Source organism: Nelumbo nucifera, chromosome 3 (genome assembly GCF_055504915.1).
Source record: "Nelumbo nucifera cultivar China Antique chromosome 3, China Antique-T2T, whole genome shotgun sequence".
Lineage (NCBI taxonomy): Eukaryota > Viridiplantae > Streptophyta > Magnoliopsida > Proteales > Nelumbonaceae > Nelumbo > Nelumbo nucifera.
The window spans coordinates 3,827,458-3,846,093 of NC_142651.1; the positions used below are offsets into that span (position 1 = coordinate 3,827,458).

Genomic DNA, 18,636 nt, shown 5'->3' on the forward strand with positions numbered 1-18,636 from the left:
ACGAAATAGAATTAAGAATTGCGAAGAAAACAAAAAACATTTCCATTAAAACAATTATTGTTCGCTTGCTTCCGGATTCCAGTATTGGAGAAAAATCCCTTTTTTTTTCCAAAACATCAAGGCGCTCATCAAAACAATTATCTTCGACTCGTTTCTTTATTTTTTAGGACCAAGCCTAGGGTTTTACGTTTTAGTATTTTGTTATTTCGAAAGATGAGAGATCAGGATCAGCAATCAAGGGTTTTTTACGAGCTCTGTGCTCTGATTCTCAACATCCTTAGATCTGCTCCGTTTCCGTTCTCTCATTCTTCTCCTTCCTCTGCCATGGCGCCGGCAGCTTCGCCGACGACGGCGCAGGTCTCGCCAGCAAGTTTTGCTTCTCTTCTTCTCGGGGTTTCTATTGCTTTGATGCTTTGCGGCTCGGTTACATTTTTTATTGGATTCATATTGATGCCTTGGGTTCTAGGGCTACTGATGGTTTTCAACCTAATTGGGTTCGTATCGAATCTCTCGGGATTGGGTCGAGCGATTCTCTGTCCTGCCCCTTCATCGTCCTCGTCAAGGAAGGAGATGCCTGGTAAGTGATTTTTCTGTTCGTTGTGTTTTTTTAAGTTTTCCTTGTTTTTAGCATGAATGATTTAATATACTCGGATGAAGGATGTTGATTTCCTTTTATTTGTGGATCTCGATTGTGGATTCTGTTTCTCATGATAATATGTTTTCTTTCTCTTATTCCTATTTTGTTCTTGCTTATTACTTCATTCCGATTGGAACAATATGTTTATATGGATTGTCTCCATCTTCATGGTAATTTCTGAATTTTGCAAGTTCTGGTGGACCCTGATTCTTACTTTCTTAGAATTGTTGTCAGTTTGGGACCGAACACAAAACCGTTTTGGCCGCACAGCTAGAACGGTCCAACCATTTGGTTCGACCGTTCGTTTCACTCATATAAAAATAAAAATATGAAAAGTTAAAAAAACCATGAATAGTTCCAAATTATATTTTAAAATATCTTATATCAAAATAAACTTACAACAATAAATATTGTAGGTTTAAAAGACCTTTATACACGCATTTGAGGTAGATGTCAACACATCTAAGAACACAGACAGCCTAGAAATCGTTTTGGTTGCAAGTTATTGGTTTGATGGTTCAAACCAAGGTTCAAAGTATCGACACGTATCGGTCCATATCGGCCAATACGTATCGTTCTGGGACCCCTCCGATACGCCCCTACAGTGGGTGTATCGGGGGTCTGACCGGTTCAGGGGTGGAGGAGACCTAAACCGACCCCCCCGAACCGGTTGCAAAAAAAATAAAAAAATATATAAAAATGCAGTATCGATTCGCCCAATGTTCAAACTTCAAAGTGTCTAAATATTGATAAAAAAAAAACTTCAAAGTGTCTAAAACACTTAGGCTCCGTTCGCTTATAGGTAGGTTATTTACCCGGGTAATTGCATTTACCCATGTTCTTTTATTTTTCTAGTAAATAATCCAATGACCATTTTAGCCATAAAAATCCATTATTAAAAGGGGCATTTTTGTCCCGTCCAAGTGTTGGCAACTTTCTCCTAGGTGGGAAAGTTATTTGCCCACCTAGGAGATGGGATAAGTGATACCCAAGAAAATAAATTTTCCCTGATCCCCACATAAATCTGAAAAAAGAACATCGATGTCCTGGAATCCCATTAACTAACTTTCCCCCTCTCAAAGTCCAAAAAACTAACACCCCCTTAGGGTCAGTTTTCAAGGAGTACAAATATAAATATGTAGAGTGCAAAACCTTGTATTTTGTATGCATTTACACTGTACATATTTGTATTTGTACTCTCAGTTTGGAAGGAATACTAATGCAAATATGTAGAGTGCAAAACCTTATATTTTGTATCATTTTGTATGTATTTGTACTGTACATATTTGCATTTGTACTCTTTCCAAAGTGAGCCTTAGGAACTATAATGAGCTTGATGTCTAGGGAGATAAGACAGCACATCTCATCTTTCACTGATCAAAAAAAAAAAAGAAAAAATATATAACACTTCTGCATTAAGCTTTCTCCCTCACTTGAAGTCTTAGATGCTTCTAGGTTTTGTGTAGACCTGAAATGTGCTGTATTTTGGTCCCATGCTTTTAGTTAATAAGGCTCTTGATTTTGTCTCGGACGAATCTCTGTTCTGTGAATAATAAAGGCAACTTCCTCCTCCAGATCAGCCTCCTAAACAAGTAACGAATTTCATTTTAGCTTCTCATATGAGGAGAGTTTCTCCCATGCTTCTTTTACTCATATCTATATTGCCAAATTTACTTTTTGTTTCATTGTTTTTCACAGTTGTTTCAGGGAAAATTACCAAAAAGGTATTATTTTAATTCACGATGCAACAAAGGATAGTGCAGGAAACTCTTTGCATTTAACTGTTATTCCCACTAAAGTTGTAAATTAAGCACAAACCCCATTTTGCATTACTTCAGTATTTACTATAAAGTCTGTATTCTATGTTTGTTCTCCCTGTTACTAAATTGAAACCTAACTTTCTAGAATTATATTACAAAAAACCTAAATAGATGATTGATTAGTTAAATAATATGACAAATGAAATAAAAGAAAAAAAAGGAAAAATACTTGGCTAGGTGCAGAAGCACAACAACAAAGGAAAGTTAAAACTAAAGTTGATGAAGTGCTTTTCTCAACAAAAACAATCAAGAAAATGGGTCTTAGGATATCTAAAGACCAGAAGTAACTGGCAGAGGTTGAATAAAAGAGGACCTAGTGGGAATATGTTCTGATATGACAGAATTTTTTGCAAGGATTTCGGTCCACATTCACTGATTGTGATCGAAAATTTAGAAATGCCATTATCAGTAATTTCCCATTTTTTTATAGCCATTGCAGCTTTCCACCAAAGAAGATTCACCATGCACCCACTCTGTTGTATCTTTCCACCAATTTTCAACTATGCTAACAAATTCTGTGTGCTGTGGCCACAAGTTTTTAACTCTAAAAGGGCACAATCTTCTTCCAATAGTGAATTGCCTATGAATAATTGGTTTGTAATCCAATAAACACAGGCTTATAGCCCTAATTTTCCTCTCACCAAACCTGTGAAAAGGGCATCTTTCAAATGTTCTAAGAATTGCAGTAGCTGACCATTTGACCATATGAATAAAATGGAGTGGTGTTTTTCTTTAAATGATGTAAAGAATGCATGGATCAAGATGAAGCAATATATAACTGCGTGATATTTCTTGTACTATTATGTCTCTTGTACTTAAAATTGCTTGGACTATAATTGAAAAACAATACTTTTGCCTGAAGCAAATATATTTTGAGTTGCTTGTAAAATGTCTGACTATGATACTACTTCCAGTGTTGCTAACTTTCTATTGTGGATTTTTCAACCATGTTTGTTTTTACACACCCCGGTCTATATGAGTTGTTATGTGTGATTAAGGTATTACGTTTATTACATAGTATGCTAATTCCCAGCCGTTTATGTGATGTTTGCAGCGTGGAATTGCTTGTGAACATGAAGTATGCTAAGTTGCCAACTGAAGATGGGAAATGGCTTCTGTTTCTATGTGATCCCGTCGGAGGAACCCCAGTATGTAAAAAGTTACATATATATTCTCTCATATATGCTTTGCCCTGATCTTTGCATCAAACACGCAAAATTGAACTTCTCCAAGCTTCGTTGAACTTGAATGTTGATGCCAACGCAGTGATGTTTCCATTGTCGTGCATTGCTTGCCGCTACAGCTACACTACTGTGAGGGATTCCTATTTCCTAGTATAGTTCATAACTTAAATAAAAAAAAAAAAAAATCTATAATAGGTTTTCTAGTTGTTCCCCTTTCTTATGAAGAACATTTGGATCTTCACTGCATTGAAACTCGTACAAACTTTTTTATAAGCAATAAAGTTGGAAACAGCAAACGTCACTCCTGTCCAATCCATTTCAGTTCAGCTCTATTCTATTTCTATGCAACAATGGCTTCCAATTTTCTTCCTGTTCGCCGGAGGGAGGGTGCCCACCTATTTGATTACTTGTCTTTACAAACCAGCAAGTAACAAAGCACGTATGGTTGTTAGTCAATATTATGGATATTGACATAAATCTAGCTTGTTCGGATCGTACTAATATTTTTGACTTTTCATTAATGACGTGAGTTTGAAATGTCACCACGAGCACGAGGTGGACCTGGTGGTGGTTGTGGTTAGTAATGGTGGTGGGTGTATTGTCGTTTGACATCAATTCCTTATTAGTATACTGTATTTTAGGGGTTGTTTTCCGAATTTTAAAATGTCTATGCAGTATTTGAACTTATAAAAACTGTCTAAGAGGTCTTTGTCGTTAACAGTTCGACAATTAATTTTGAAAATATCAAAATTACCCTTTCATTGTTAATATAGACGGAAATGTTAATATAGACGATTACCAATTTAACAAGTTTTATAGTTTAGAAATGTTAGATTGTTACTAATCTAACAACTCACACGAGCGGGTGCGAGTTGATGTTGCCGATGCCCGTCAACTCCGTCGTCTCCTTCCCAGCCACATCGCTAGAGTTGTTGTCTCCCGGATGTCGGTAGAATTTATATGCAAGCACATGATCATGCTCAGTCATGCATACCTCTATACTGTATAGTGAACATATTTGAAAAACTTTCCAACTCCATGCGGTGTTCATCACTGGCCGAGTACACATGCCACGAGTGGGCTGATGACGTCTTTGCCTTGGAAGGCATAAAACAAGCTTTTATGTAACAGAGATTACTCGGTAACCTTTGCATGTTCTAAATACATCACTTCCTCTCTAAAGTTGGTGCGAGGGAAAGGCTGAAGTTTCGGGAATATAAAGTTGCCTCTAGTGTACCTGCACCGACACAAGACAAGACCCAGCTGACAAGCATGAAATAGCAACGGAGGGATTGATTTTAAGAGCTGGGTAGTCCCACATGCCTTGATGATCATCTTGGTTGGATAGACAAACAGGCTTGATTCCGATAACGCATAGGCGTCCAAGTATCGGTTTCCGACAACCGATACAACGTTGTATTGCATAACATCGAGAACTTCTAGTGCTTTGACGTCAAGTTGTCAAAGGCTGATGCAAATCATCGGCTGGGTCGCCGGGGGTTGTCATCAGAAAAATGGAGTTCCCAGCGTTTCTCAAAGCCTTCAAACACAGAGAGCACCATGGAATGGATAGATAATAGCAATAACTTATAAGAAGAAAAAGTAGTGGAAGGGCGGAGGGTGTGAGAGAGAAGAGTGGCTTTATAGGGCAAAGAATGAGAGAAGAGGGAAGGAAAGAGATAGGGAATGAGGGAGGGGGCAAGCGTGTGAGCCAACCAAGAATTTTGATGGGGGTTACTTGGTTCTTGGTTGTCCAAGGGAAAGTGATCTAAAGGGGGTTCCTGCTCGAAGTTAAGAGAATTGTGCAACTCCTAAATAGCTTGATCGATTTGCCTCAAAAATTTTGACGAGCTTAATTGCTCTCCCTTGAACAGAAAATTTTTCCTTGAAATCCAGTTGAAATACCAAGCTATAGCAAGCCAAGAGGGAATGAAATTTCAGTTCATGTTTTGGTTCAGTCTAAAGGTATAAAACAACAAACGGTGTCTTCTTTCGAAGATTAGTTTTGACATTTTAAAAAATTTTAACACGTGATACAAATAATTAATGAACTGTTAACGGCAGAAACAACCCCTAAATTACAGGATACTGATCAAAAATTTTCCCTTCATATATTTACCCAGTCCAGTTGGAGCAGAGGAGCACTAATTTCCTCCCTATACTGTTTACCTCTTGTAAACTTAGAAACTTGTATGCAGATTGCAGACACACCCATGCTGTTACTTCTTTTTCTTTGGTGGGACGGAATTTCAGGATTTCTTCCAACGACTCTACTGAGAGTTCTTTACATGGCTGATTTGCACTGATGCTCATTTAGGTTTGGACTCAGATTCCCCTTCGAGTCCATGCGGTTGATAGATGGCAAAGAAAGCCTTGGAAGGTGAAGGTCGTCATCATCTTCAGAATTCAGATCAATTAATTTTAGCAAACGATTATTGCTAGTTGGTGGAAAACATTGGAAATTTCTATGCCATGAGAAGGAATTGTGACCACACAACCCACCCCACCCTCCAAATTGCCATGCGAGACACTTTATCAGCCAGGAATTAGCAAAAGCAAGCTTCTATCAAATAAATGGTCTGAAAGTCTTCTTCCCTACTCTTTACTCGTCATGACCATCAAGAGTTCTCTAGAAAGAGAAACAAATAAAAGCTACTAAAAATTGTAGACACCGCAACTTCTATGAGAAAGTTGTTTCCTTTTTTTTTTTTGGTTTCCATTCAAGCATTCATGGGAAAAGTTCTTTAATCTTTAAGAAATCAAAGAACGTTTTATAGCTGTTTGAGCCTGTTTCCATTCTTCATTCCTTGTGACTGTAAGAGCACCAAAGTATCTGAAATCCGAAAATCCAACTGGATTATTCGAATTCCAATTAATTTCTCTAATCGAATTCAGATAAAAGCAATTTTGTTTGTAATCGAAAATCCAACCCCGAGTTCGATCTCATAACAGACTTACCTAGACCCTCAACCCAGGTAAAGGCGGAACTCATTCCTAGGTCTCATCTGAAACCAGCTAGAGACTTTAGCAGCAGCATGTTAGCTGGCACTTTCACTAGAACCCTCAATCGCAAGTGTAACGGAACATCTGTCACAATCTCACAGACTTGGCAGATCAAATGCGGTCCGAATCTCCTATATATCCTAATCCTAATAACCCGTTCCTACTACCCTTCCTGCTAAATAGTACTAATCCAATGACAAAATAACATCTCTCCCCGTGTGTGTATGACATCATTGAAATTCGTGTGATGACTAATGGAGGAGCATTAAAACTTCCTTTATATACTTCTTCTAAAAAAATAAATAAGAAAAAAATGACATTATCCTTTGTGGTTTAGTTAAATTGATTAATTCTATTATTACTTTTACTTATGGTCTTAGAATATCTCTCTTGTTTCTTGACAATTGACACAAGTACTAAGTGTTAACAGAAAAAATGAAATATCTAATTTGTTCTTTATTATTCTTCAAATTTTTTAAAATAAAATCTAATTGATGAAAAATTTTAAGAATAGGAAGAAGATTGCTACTATCTCGGTTTTCCATCGAATGCGTTCACGTCTGCTGTCTCTTCAATACACACCGTCCACTGCTGAGAACCATCTCCTTAAACCGTCCATTACTTGCATTGGGTAATGGTGGGGTATATTTCTGCAACACCCCTATAAGTCTTGAGTTAGCTCTCCTGCAAGCTGGCAAAGCAGTAGAAAGTGCCGGTGGTGGCGAGAGGGTGATTTAATGTTATTTTCTGATGAAGGGGAGGTAGAGGAGGTCGGAATTTGAAAGAATAATAAAGGAGAGAAAAGAGGGTGCCCATAAACCGGAGAGAGAACACCCTTCTCCTTTTTCTTCCCCTGAATCCTTTGCCCCCATTCTCCTCTGTTTTTGGATCCACTAATGACAGGAATAGAGTTACTTGTGTAAACAGTAAGGATAGAGTCATTCAATTAACAAAACCATAAGAATAGTTTAAGAAGTGTTAACAACATTTTCTTTACCAAATAAAAACTAAAAAAAACTTACTGGCACCATACATCTCCAAAATTTTGCATAGCCATGAACACAATAAAAGGCATTCCTTCGAACAATTTAATATAATGGGAGAAATCCAATATGACGATGAAGTAGTGTATCTTCTTAGCCTTTTTAACCATATAAAGATTTGTTTGATCCACAACTAGTAATGGTAATATACCAGAGGTGTGCCTCAACGGCTCAACAGAGGAGTTGTTTATTAGTGAGGTGTACCTCAACAGTGTTGGAAGAAGAAGAGAGTGTACGATTCCAACTCTGGAGATTGAATCCTTCCGTCTCCCTACCTAGAAATATAGTGCCTATATGTACTGTAAGACGTGATTATCGAGTGAACTGTACAAGACCATCTCAATTTTCTGCTTAAATTCCATTGTTATCTGTTAAACCATCTCATACAAACGCAGCCCAAACTCCAAAGGAACTCTCTCTCTAAAATAAAAGTGCAGAGGAAGATGGCAACGTATAGTTGATCAGTTAGAATAGGATAATAAAACGGCAAAATTTTTCTCCGGCGAAAATTGAGAACCTGGATTTAGGGATTTAGAGACAAAAATAAAATATAGATGGAAAAAGTTGCAGGCGCACTGGCAAACAAAATCACAAAACACCTCCAAAGATAGCGCCAATAATATTCATCACAATCCAGTACAATTTAACAGAAAGAGAAAGCAAAAGCAAATCCACTAAAGGATAAATAAAGATGAAGAGCAGGACTGCAGGAAGAGGGGGAGGAGGAGCCAGATCGACCAACACCAAGAAAACGGCAGAGAAACGACAACATACACGCATTCAAAAAGAAAGCAAAGAGAAAAGTAGGAAAACTTAAAGAGTGACCAAGAGGAAGAAGAAAAGAGTTGTGGTTAACCGGTGTAGATGTGAACACCGATGGCGATGAGGAAGATGGTGATGAGACCGAAATAGATGATGGCATGCACCAGAATGGATACACCACTTGTTTGCATGTTTCCGAACTCTACTATTCTGTTCCTTCCCGGCAGCTGGAACAACATCCCCGGCGTCAACAGCACGAACAACACCACCGCTACAACCACCGGACCCCAATCTGCCATTCTCTCTCTCTCCAATATCTCTCTTCTTCGTACAAGCGATAGCGAACTACAGCTAACGATCAAAAATAAAGACAACGAAATGGACGGACAGAACAACAAGGGAGGGGAGAAAATCCCCTCTCGGGCACGGGGAACAAAATTCCTCATCTTCTTTTCCTTTTTTTTTAATCTTTTTTCATTAATTAATTCGAATAACATGTATACATACATACATCACTCAGGAGGGTGGGGTTGAAGGGTAAAGACGGAAGCGGCAGTGGACTGACTGGATTCTCCTGAAATCTGAATCTGGGACTCTGGAAATGGTAAAAGAATTCCTTGAAAGTTGGAATCGACACAAAACGAAACGAAGCTACCGAACGGACCGCCAAACGCACGTGACGTCGTTTTACGCTTTCGTCTCTTGGATTGGAATTCGGAAGGGTCACGGGCGGTGTGTCTGAGAGTGTGTGTGTTCTGTTCGTGGCTCAGATCTCGTTCCCACGCTTAATCTCTCTCATATCAATTTACATGAAGATCACCGTAATTATCATTCTTAGGAAGAAAGATCTACTTAACCAAGATCTTATAGTCACATGTCACTGAGCCACTGAATTCTGCTTCAACAGCTTTGGTGTTATCAATCAACGATAGATGACCGGCAAATCTGTGGCCTGTGCTAAATCTTTGGTGTTATCCTTCTTACCCATTCTTAGTGATGAGGGCGGATTTGGCCCTCCAATGACATTGTGACACGTGGCATCTTGGAACAATTAGGTGACACCTAGAATCACTTAGGCGACAATTTATCTTAGCCAAGATGATGGTGTCTCGACTTGGTGACCTAGCACAGGCGTCGAACTGGCGACTTGGCACAGGCGCTGAACTGGCGACCTGGCACTATCGCCGACCTAACGACCTCGACCACAACTCAGGTCAGCTAGAAGCACCTCGTCTAGGGCCGACCTGCAACACCTCGTCACTGGCCGAAGTGACTTCGACGCAAGGAGTGACCCCCCTCGAGGGCGTACTAGCCTGACTAAGGTCCAGGTGGTGACCTGTGAGATGTGCTCACCGACAAATTCGGCATGCATATCCCAACACTCACACGATCCTTGGAAGTTGGCCCACATATCAAACTTTCCGGAGGGTGGTCAACGTGCATGGCGGTTGCCTCCGGGAATCTCGGACCACTTAAGCGACCTCTCGAAAATCTCGAATGCGGTGCGTGAAGCCCATGCCAAACATGCCTATATAAAGGCACCAACCCCAATGACATAGGGAGGGCAAATAAGCACATTCTAGCTCTCATACTTTTATAATTTTTTTGCTCACAATTTACTATCAATTTACTATCTTAAGCATCGGAGCGACCTCGCCGAGTTAGCCACCCCGGGTCCTCTGACATTGATTCCTTGCAGGTCTCTAAAGAACTACGAAGCTCAACAATCAATGTAGCTTGGCCTGGTCAGCTCGGCATCCAGGTCCTCACCCAGCAAAATTCTCCACTTTCGCCTCTGAGTCATTGGCCACTTGAAAGCAAACCGAATGACGAGGTACTTAACCCAAAATTGATTCATCAATTAGGATTCCATTAAAGACAACATGCAATGACTCTTTCTACTTCCCATAATTTGCCACCTGGCAGCTGCCTCGTACTTGGAGTATATATTTAATTGATCGCCTGAGCGTCCACAAGATTTTTTTTTCATTTTTCAGCAAACCATTGATTTGTTTTGACAAACATTTGATTCCAATCTACACCACGTTTATTAGAGGACGAAGCAAAGATGATTCTAATTACCAAGGGAAGATTAACAGTTCAAGATTTTTGCTTGTGTTAACAGTTTGGTATCAGTTATCAATAAGAGTAACTTACAAAATGGGGAGAACTACAGCTCAAATACGAATCAATTCATTCAGTACTCCATTTTAATTATGTTGAATGCAACAAAGGCATCCATCCATTGCAAAATTTGTAGTAAAGAAGTTTTTTTCACAGACAATCAAAAAGCAAAAAAGAAAGGAGAAAAAGCATATTATGAGGTTTAGAATAAAGCACAATAGCATTACTTAAAAAGAAAATACCAGCAAAGTGCTTATTGCTTACATGGATGGCAAAGTTCCATTGGGCCATGGGGGGCATTTGCTTTCTGCCTTTTATCAATACACCCCATTCCCAGCCACCCTTACAAGCAGATTTGCATTGCTTACCTCCATTATCTTTCAACTTTTTGATGCCATCTCCTTTTGCTTTGGTGGGTTTGCAAAAGCTCCCCATAAAAATTAAGAACAAAGGCAAGTAGGCAACAGTAATTAGGAAAAGACTAAGAAAAACACACTAAACCCAAAAAAAAAAGAAGCTAAGATGGCTTTGAATACTCTTCCTATCATAAAAGCAAAGGCCAAGACCACTGTCTCCTTCCTGTCCAAGTTTGGCATCCTCCTCTTCTTCTCTATTAAGAAAATAGACTCACCGCTATAGCTCTTTAATCACTACTAAATCTACAAATTCTCTTCTATCTAAAGCCTCCTTAGGAATATTATCCTTTACCAAGAAATTCTCACTCATTCTACGTAGTCGCATCCAAAACCCTAGTTTCTTTTATTCGAGAGAGAGGGAAAGAAAGAAAGAAAGAAAACAAGATGGCTGCAGATTGGGGGCCAGTTGTTGTTTCGGTGATACTTTTCATACTGCTATCACCGGGACTCCTCTTCCAATTTCCGGCGAGGACAAGGATAGTGGAGTTCGGAAACATGTGCACCAGTGGGATCTCCATCCTAGTACACGCCATTATATACTTCTGTATACTTACTATCTTGATCGTTGCTATCGGCGTCCACATACATGCCGGTTGATCTTTCTCACCATCACCCTTTCCTTTCAACTCTCTTTCCTTCTTTACAAGTAAATCCTCTGTCTCTGGACAACTAGTCACTGAAGCATGTTTAAGTTTCCTCTTTTTGTTTGTTTGTTTTTTTTTTTTTCTGAGTGTGTTCTTGTTACTTCCATTCTTGTCCTAATTTATTTCGTCTTTTTCCTTTTCCATGAACATCATTATTATTTTTTATATCTGGATGTTCATCACTTCATTGTCAGTCAATATCTGATCCTAATTGCAGAAAGAAAAAAAAAGTAGATCGGATTATTCCTTTTTCTTCTTTAAACATATAGCATTTATTCTTCGGAATCGTAACTGGTATGTATGATTAGATTCAAAGGAATAACTTGTAAAGTTGATAGAACTGAGTGGTGGTTCTTCGGTTGGGTATTTGGTAATGATCATGGATGTACGACTCGACTCCACCGATCCAGCTCTGGGTCTGGGATTCGAGTCGATATCCCAAAACTTTAGCATATATAGCCCTGGTTTCAGTAGACAGAACGAAGCTAATAATATGTACAAGTACAACCGAGCTCAAATAAATCATGAAAAAAAAAACAAAGAAATAAATAAATAAAATAAAATATAAAAGATGCTCCTTTATCTACTTCTTATTTGATTTTTTTTCCTGAACCTGATTTTTTCTACTAAATTACCATTTAAGTTTAAGCCATTCATTTGTGCCTTCTGTGACTGTAGCTCTGGTTGCCGTGGTTTTCATTCCCAACGGGATGGAGAAATCTCCAAAAACACTTTGATCGTTTTCGTTCTCGCTCACTTCCTTACGCAGGGGAGAGGAGGAGGAGCTCCGAGATCTAGTTGTCTACCCCTATGTCACACGATAATATAGAAATGACTTTGATCGGGCGACACTGCCCAACAACGAAACTGGTTATTCATTATGATCTTCCAGATCGGATCCAATGAGCTAGATCGGGAAGAAGAAAGAAAATAGTAAAATCATCCCTCAATATGATTCAATTTATTCTACAGAACAAATTAAAGCAGAGTGAACCCGAAAAAGAAAAATAAGAGGATAAATATTTCCTTCCTCGACAAGATCGATTTCATATAAAAAGGCGAAAATGAAAACCCCCCGATAAGGCGATAACCTACCCACCAAGCTCATGCAGAAGCAGTACGTTGAGCCTGAGGTTGCTAGCCGGTGTAGATATGGACACCAACAGCCAAGATCAGGATGGTAAAAGCGCCGAAGAAGATAACGGTGTGGACAAAAACAGCTTTACCGTTGGTCTTGAAGCTGCCGAACTCAACGGGCCGGTTGTTTCCTGGTATCTGAAAGAGTAACCCCGGTGAGAGCAATACGAATAGCAGAACACCGATTAGAACGGGAGCCCAGTCCGCCATTTTCCCCCTCCCCCGCTGATCTTCAAGAATCGAAACTATGTCTGGGCTGGCTTTCAGACCACGCGGAAAAGACGGTCACCTTGGAATTTCTTGTAGAAAACAAAAGCGCCAAAGAGGGACTTCTGGAGATAAGTTCCGAATAAAAGGATTTTAGCAGTGAAAAACGAAATCACATCTCCGCCCCACAGCATATCCCGCCGTGTATTGTGAACATCTCCCGATGATGTAGGAGATGTTCACAATATACGGCCGAATGTGCTGTGGGGCGTTTGTGGGGCGGAGATGAAAAACAGTAAAACCAGCAACTTTAAACGATAATAATGGCCCCTTCTTGTATCCCTCACAAATTCACTGTTTTTTATAGAATATTTTATTTTTTTTGAGTGGGTCTCACTCAATATTCGAGACTGTTATAGTGGTTTTTTCTAGAATATTTTAATTCTACATCTCCGGCCTCTGGAACTTGTTTCTTTCTTTTTTTTCTCTTCTTTCAATTCTTATTTGAAATTTTTTCTTGAGATTGACAAAACCGTTCTAATTCGATGAATCATTTACCCCTCCTTTTCTTTTGGGTAATTAGAGGAAACTTCTATTAACTAGGGGCGCAACTTCGGCGGGCCTAATTTTAACTCGAACCCATTCAGCCTGAAATTTTATACGACTTGCGTTTGGACCAGTTTTTAGGTTGGGTTTAGGTTCAAAAAGTCAGGCTTTTTTATTTTTCAGGTCAGGCCTAGACCTACCTCTTAGATAGCCCAAATCTGGCCTGGCCCAACTATACACATTTATGCATACATATGTATATATGTCTATTTTGCATACATATTTACCTATAAACATATATATTTGCATACATACATATATATATATATATATATATATATATTTACATAAATGTATATATACATATATAATTTTAGAGTGGGTTCATTGTAGACTTGTTCATGGGCCGAGTAGCCTGACAGGCCGGCCCGGTCCCCAGACGGGCTTGAACATAGATTTGAGCCCATGTGCTTGACCTCGGGCCTAAAAGCCCAAGCCCGACTGTTTTATGGGCCGGGCTCGGGATTTGTTAAAAAAACCCAGCCCGACCCGACTTTTAGGTTAAACCAAAAACCCTAAATATCCTAACCCCTCTTCTCATTCATCTCTTTCTAACCGAACCTCAGCTCTCTCTTCTCAGTAGTCAAACACTCACCGATGCAATCTTACACTCTCAGGCAAACAAAACCAGCGAACTTCAGTAGACTCTCTCTCTCTCTCTCTCTCTCTCTAACGCAAACTCAGCACCAACGAACACAATCACCGACGGTGAGTCCTTTCTCTTTGCCATCTTTCTATTAGGTCGGGCTTCAGGCTTTTTATTAAGGTCAGGCTCGAGCTTGGGCCTAACAAAATCTTGTTTATGAAGAGTAAAAGCCCAGCCCGAGCTCGGCCCGGCCCATGAACAGGTCTAATTCATTGACCAACCTGAACCTAACCTGGGCCTAAGCCCAAACCGAGTGAGGCAAATTACAATGCGGACTGGACTCAAATTAGGAAGATCAAGCTTGACATCGGGCTCAAGCCTTAAGCCCAAATTTTAAGGTCGGGCATGCATTGACCAGAACCCGGTCCAACCCACTTGACCCGTTAGAGCTAATCTAACAGATAGACTTTGATTGTCGACCAATTCAAAACATGCGGAGTTTTAAATCCAAAACCTCTTTAATTGAAATGGGCCTAAATGGAACTCTCTCTCTAACACACATTGTTCCTAATGACAAAGTTGTTCTACCGTTGTATATAAGAGACACTTAATGAAGGACTTTTCTGCTCCAATTTTAGCCGTGGCTCTGTTTGAATTCTTCATATCAGATCAGAAGTGACCTTTCAAAGCCAGGAAACCGGCCCGTTTGATCTCCATTTTATTGCAGGCTTTCCTCTACGCAAGGTTTCAAAGTATCAATATTCATTTTCAACAAGCAATACATTTATTTTTCTATGCAAGGTTCAAAGTATCCCTCTACGGTTCTAAGCAACTATAAAAATAGAAAAGATAAGACAAATATTCCAATGGAAAGAGTATAAATATAAATATGTAGTGTAAAACCTGGTATTTTGTATAATTTTAATACTGTATATATTTGTATTTATATTCTTCCCATGGGAGAAGTAAAAAGTAGAGTGCAAAACCTTATATTTTATATTATACAAATATGTATCATTTTGTATTATTTGGAAAGATGCAAATACAAATGTGTACAGTGCACATGCATTCTGACTACATTTTGTAAGATACCAAGTAATACATTTGCCTCTATCGTCTGCTTCTCATTTGTTCGACTGCTACTATCTTTAGGTTAAGCTGGACTTATTTCGCCTTGTATATAAACTAAGAGAGGGTGGGCCTTGGTGCAACAGTTGGATTACTCTTATTGCAGACCTGGCATCAACCTCATGCACTGAGCTGTCATTTTTTATTAGAGCATAAACAAAAACAAAATAAAAACTTAACACGGTGTTTACTTTCTCAACTTCATCTGGTAGGATTAATGTTAAATTGTTAATACCAATGTTTTTGAACCGTTATTGACTCGGACGGTCGGACCGTTCGGCCTGAAAACTGTCCAAACAATCGGTTCCATTTCACCCTAACCCGCTCCTGGGTCAAAAACCGCTGACTTCGACGGTCAAAGTATCAACTCATTTGAATCAAACAGCGATTCGAGTATAAAACTGCAGGAGAGAAACACACAAACTCATATCTGAGTTGTCTCAGATCTGAAGAAGAAGAAGAAGAAGATCTGAGAACTCGAATCTCAGATTTGAGAACTCAGATCTGTGTCTATTGCCACCGCTTTGCCGTTGCCGTCGCCATTATCGTCGCCGGTGAGCGTCGAACCACCCTCCTCTTCCTTCTTCTTCCCTCCTTCCTTTCCTTTTTCATCTTTTATTTTTTCCTTTCTCCTTTCTTTCTTTTTTTTTCTTTCTCAGCCGACATCTCTCCTTTATCAAATCTAATAATTCATATAAAATATTTGCCCTAATATGCAAACCGTCCAAACCATTCAACCCGGACGGTCGAACCACTGACCCAGAAACCGGTAGCTAGAACAATTCCATTTCTGGATAGGTTTTTAAAACCCTGGTTAATACTAAAAAAATACATCTACATTGGACATGCTAGTATGGTCTCACGCTGTAACTCAAGCTTGGACTTGAGTTTGTACCAATGTTCAAAATATTAATACACCTCATACATTCGTTATTGAAGCATGGGTGACTTTGAATTCAAAGTCTATTTTTTGTGTTTTAATCATTAGAAGACACGATTTCTTAAAAGCAATCATATCAAAACTTTGAACCTTGCTTTATTTGATTGATCTTATGAGATTCTCCTTCGCTAACTCCTGAAGACATGGAAACATGGAAGCTCAAGGAACGTATAATTCTGAAATATTTTTTAATTTTTGAGTAGTGAGTTGCACTCAACATGCCTCAGATGTAGGATTGGGGAGTGAATGGAATATCGTATATTCAACATATGAAGGTGAAAGCTTTCAAAAAAAAAGCAAGGTTCTAACGCCCCATATTCTAGACCAGTTAGTTTCAAACCTATGAGAAACGGCCGTTGCACGGTGATAATAGGAACGTCCTCATGAGAAACAGCAGCCAGAAAAAGCCAGTATCACTCCAGATAATTGCCCATATAACCAGCATGCAAACACTTCATAAAGAAGTCATCCATTTGAACTCAAGCAAATCCATTGTAGGAAACTTTTAGGGCTCATACTCTTATTGCTTCTTGTCTGAGTTGGAATGAGATCAGTTTTAAAGGCCTGTTCAGGCTCTCCATTCTTCTCAAGTACCTGCACACATAGACCATGATGTTGCTAAGTTAGCTGGCAAACCATTGAAGACGAGACTTGTTTTTGCTAATAAACAATGCAATCATACCAAACTCAATTCAGCTTCTGTGAAGTGTAGATCCTTAATCCAGTTTTCTAGCCATTGATGTAAGATAAATTGATCATAGTCTACGAAATGTAAGCCAAGTTGAAAAACTTTTGGTCTCCCTTTGATTGGTCAACCCCCACCGAAATTTCCTTTATGCTCTGGTAATCCCTTTCGTGAGATTTTATGAGCATAAAGCAAGATAGAGATATACATTGGGAGAGCAGATCGATGTGATCAATTTAATAAGTAGTTCCTTCCAGCTAGGGAAAGGAATTTCCCTTCCCATCCTTTTGTTTTGTTATTGACTCTTTCAACCAAACAAGCGAAGATCCTCCGACTTTTGGATTTATTTCAGTGCCTGCTGGGCATACAATATTTCTGATTTCTGCATGCTCACCTCTTCCCTGAAAGCAACCTCAGAAACTTTAAGAGCATCCAAGATGGCTTCACCCTCCCTCAGAGCTTTAGAAAAAACTGTAAATATCGTCTGCAATGAGAAGGTGGGTGATGACAAGACATTTGCTACTTGATACCAGATATAACTTTATCTCTTTGTTTAGCCAATCAGAAGAAAGCCAGGGCTTCTGAGACTAGCAAGAAGAGAAGGTAATAATGGATCACCCTGTCTTAAACTCTTAATCTTTACAAAGTGTATATGGAAGGCATTCCAGGATGCATAAAAATATAAAATCCTACCCCATAAAAATATAGAATGCATTTTACGGGCATCTTGAAACAAGGTCATCATCTCTTCTATAGTTTTGGTGACTAAGATTTATCCCACCAATCCTAGTAATTCATCCAATCTCCAGTCTAAATAATTGAGTAATTTTCAATTGGTTCCATTTTACAAATTCTGCAAATTTCTTGGCAAACAGAATGCATTGGAATGACTTAAAGAATTCTACAATCAGACCCAAAATGTACCTAGTAGCTCCTCTACTAACACACTCAGAATGTATGCCTTAACTCTTGAGTTACAAATGCAATTTGGAATAATCCCCATTGAGAAAAGGTAAGAATAGAAAATAAGAGAAATGCAATAAAAACTGAATTTCATATCAACTACCAAGAATCAAGAAACTCCTACCTTGTGATGCATAACCAATGTTTTCACGTACAGAAACCAGGCCTATAAAATTGAGTCACAGTAAAGACGCCAGTAGGATTTTCATAAAATCTACAGTTTTGGGTCTGAGACATGTATATATGCATGTGAGTGCACACACACATGCAACTTACTTATCAGCCTAACATGAATGACCTCATAAGCATGGTCTACTAACACATGCAGAAAACTCAAAACATAACAATTACATGATCTACCACCAAAATATATACTATGGCCTTCATTAATACCACCTATAACTCATAGTAAGTACAGTTGTTAAATCTTGATATTCCATGTTGGTATAGAGGCAATAAATTAATAGTTAAATCTATGCAGTAAGAAACTTATTGCACATTTTAATTCAACCTGCTCCAACGTTTATCTTAAAATAAAATAGCAACCTACCATGAAATACCAAGATCATAAGGCATAGCTGAAGCCATGGTAATCAATACTCCTTACGATTAAAATTAAATAAATTTAAAAATAGTAAAGAACAATTACTCAAATATAGATAAATATAAAGGGATATTTGCCTCCCTATGTAGCTAGCAATAATATTGATAATGATGGCGATGATGACGATCCGGTTGAGATCCCCTTTTG

At 38.8% G+C, this 18,636-nt stretch overlaps 4 protein-coding genes and 1 pseudogene across 4 annotated transcripts; 2 read left to right on the forward strand and 3 right to left on the reverse strand.

Annotated features, from left to right (window-relative positions):
- The first annotated feature begins 20 nt into the window (after positions 1-20).
- LOC104592855 (uncharacterized) lies at positions 21-3,917 on the forward strand. The gene is made up of 2 exons (XM_010252366.3): positions 21-577; positions 3,512-3,917. Exons 1-2 carry the CDS (start codon positions 214-216, stop codon positions 3,526-3,528), a joined length of 381 nt encoding a protein of 126 aa, XP_010250668.1. The 5' UTR covers positions 21-213; the 3' UTR covers positions 3,529-3,917.
- LOC148800910 (S-adenosylmethionine decarboxylase proenzyme 4 pseudogene) lies at positions 3,542-8,125 on the reverse strand (annotated as a pseudogene).
- Positions 8,126-8,275: 150 nt separating this feature from the next.
- On the reverse strand, positions 8,276-9,324 carry LOC104592856 (uncharacterized). The gene has a single exon (XM_010252368.3). It carries the CDS (start codon positions 8,956-8,958, stop codon positions 8,539-8,541), a length of 420 nt encoding a protein of 139 aa, XP_010250670.1. The 5' UTR covers positions 8,959-9,324; the 3' UTR covers positions 8,276-8,538.
- A 1,742-nt stretch (positions 9,325-11,066) lies between these two features.
- LOC104592857 (uncharacterized) lies at positions 11,067-11,895 on the forward strand. Its single transcript, XM_010252369.3, has one exon. It carries the CDS (start codon positions 11,374-11,376, stop codon positions 11,584-11,586), a length of 213 nt encoding a protein of 70 aa, XP_010250671.1. The 5' UTR covers positions 11,067-11,373; the 3' UTR covers positions 11,587-11,895.
- Positions 11,896-12,564: 669 nt separating this feature from the next.
- Positions 12,565-13,185, reverse strand: LOC104592858 (uncharacterized). The gene has a single exon (XM_010252370.3). The coding sequence runs from the start codon at positions 12,978-12,980 to the stop codon at positions 12,771-12,773; it is 210 nt and encodes a 69-aa protein (XP_010250672.1). The 5' UTR covers positions 12,981-13,185; the 3' UTR covers positions 12,565-12,770.
- Positions 13,186-18,636: the final 5,451 nt, after the last annotated feature.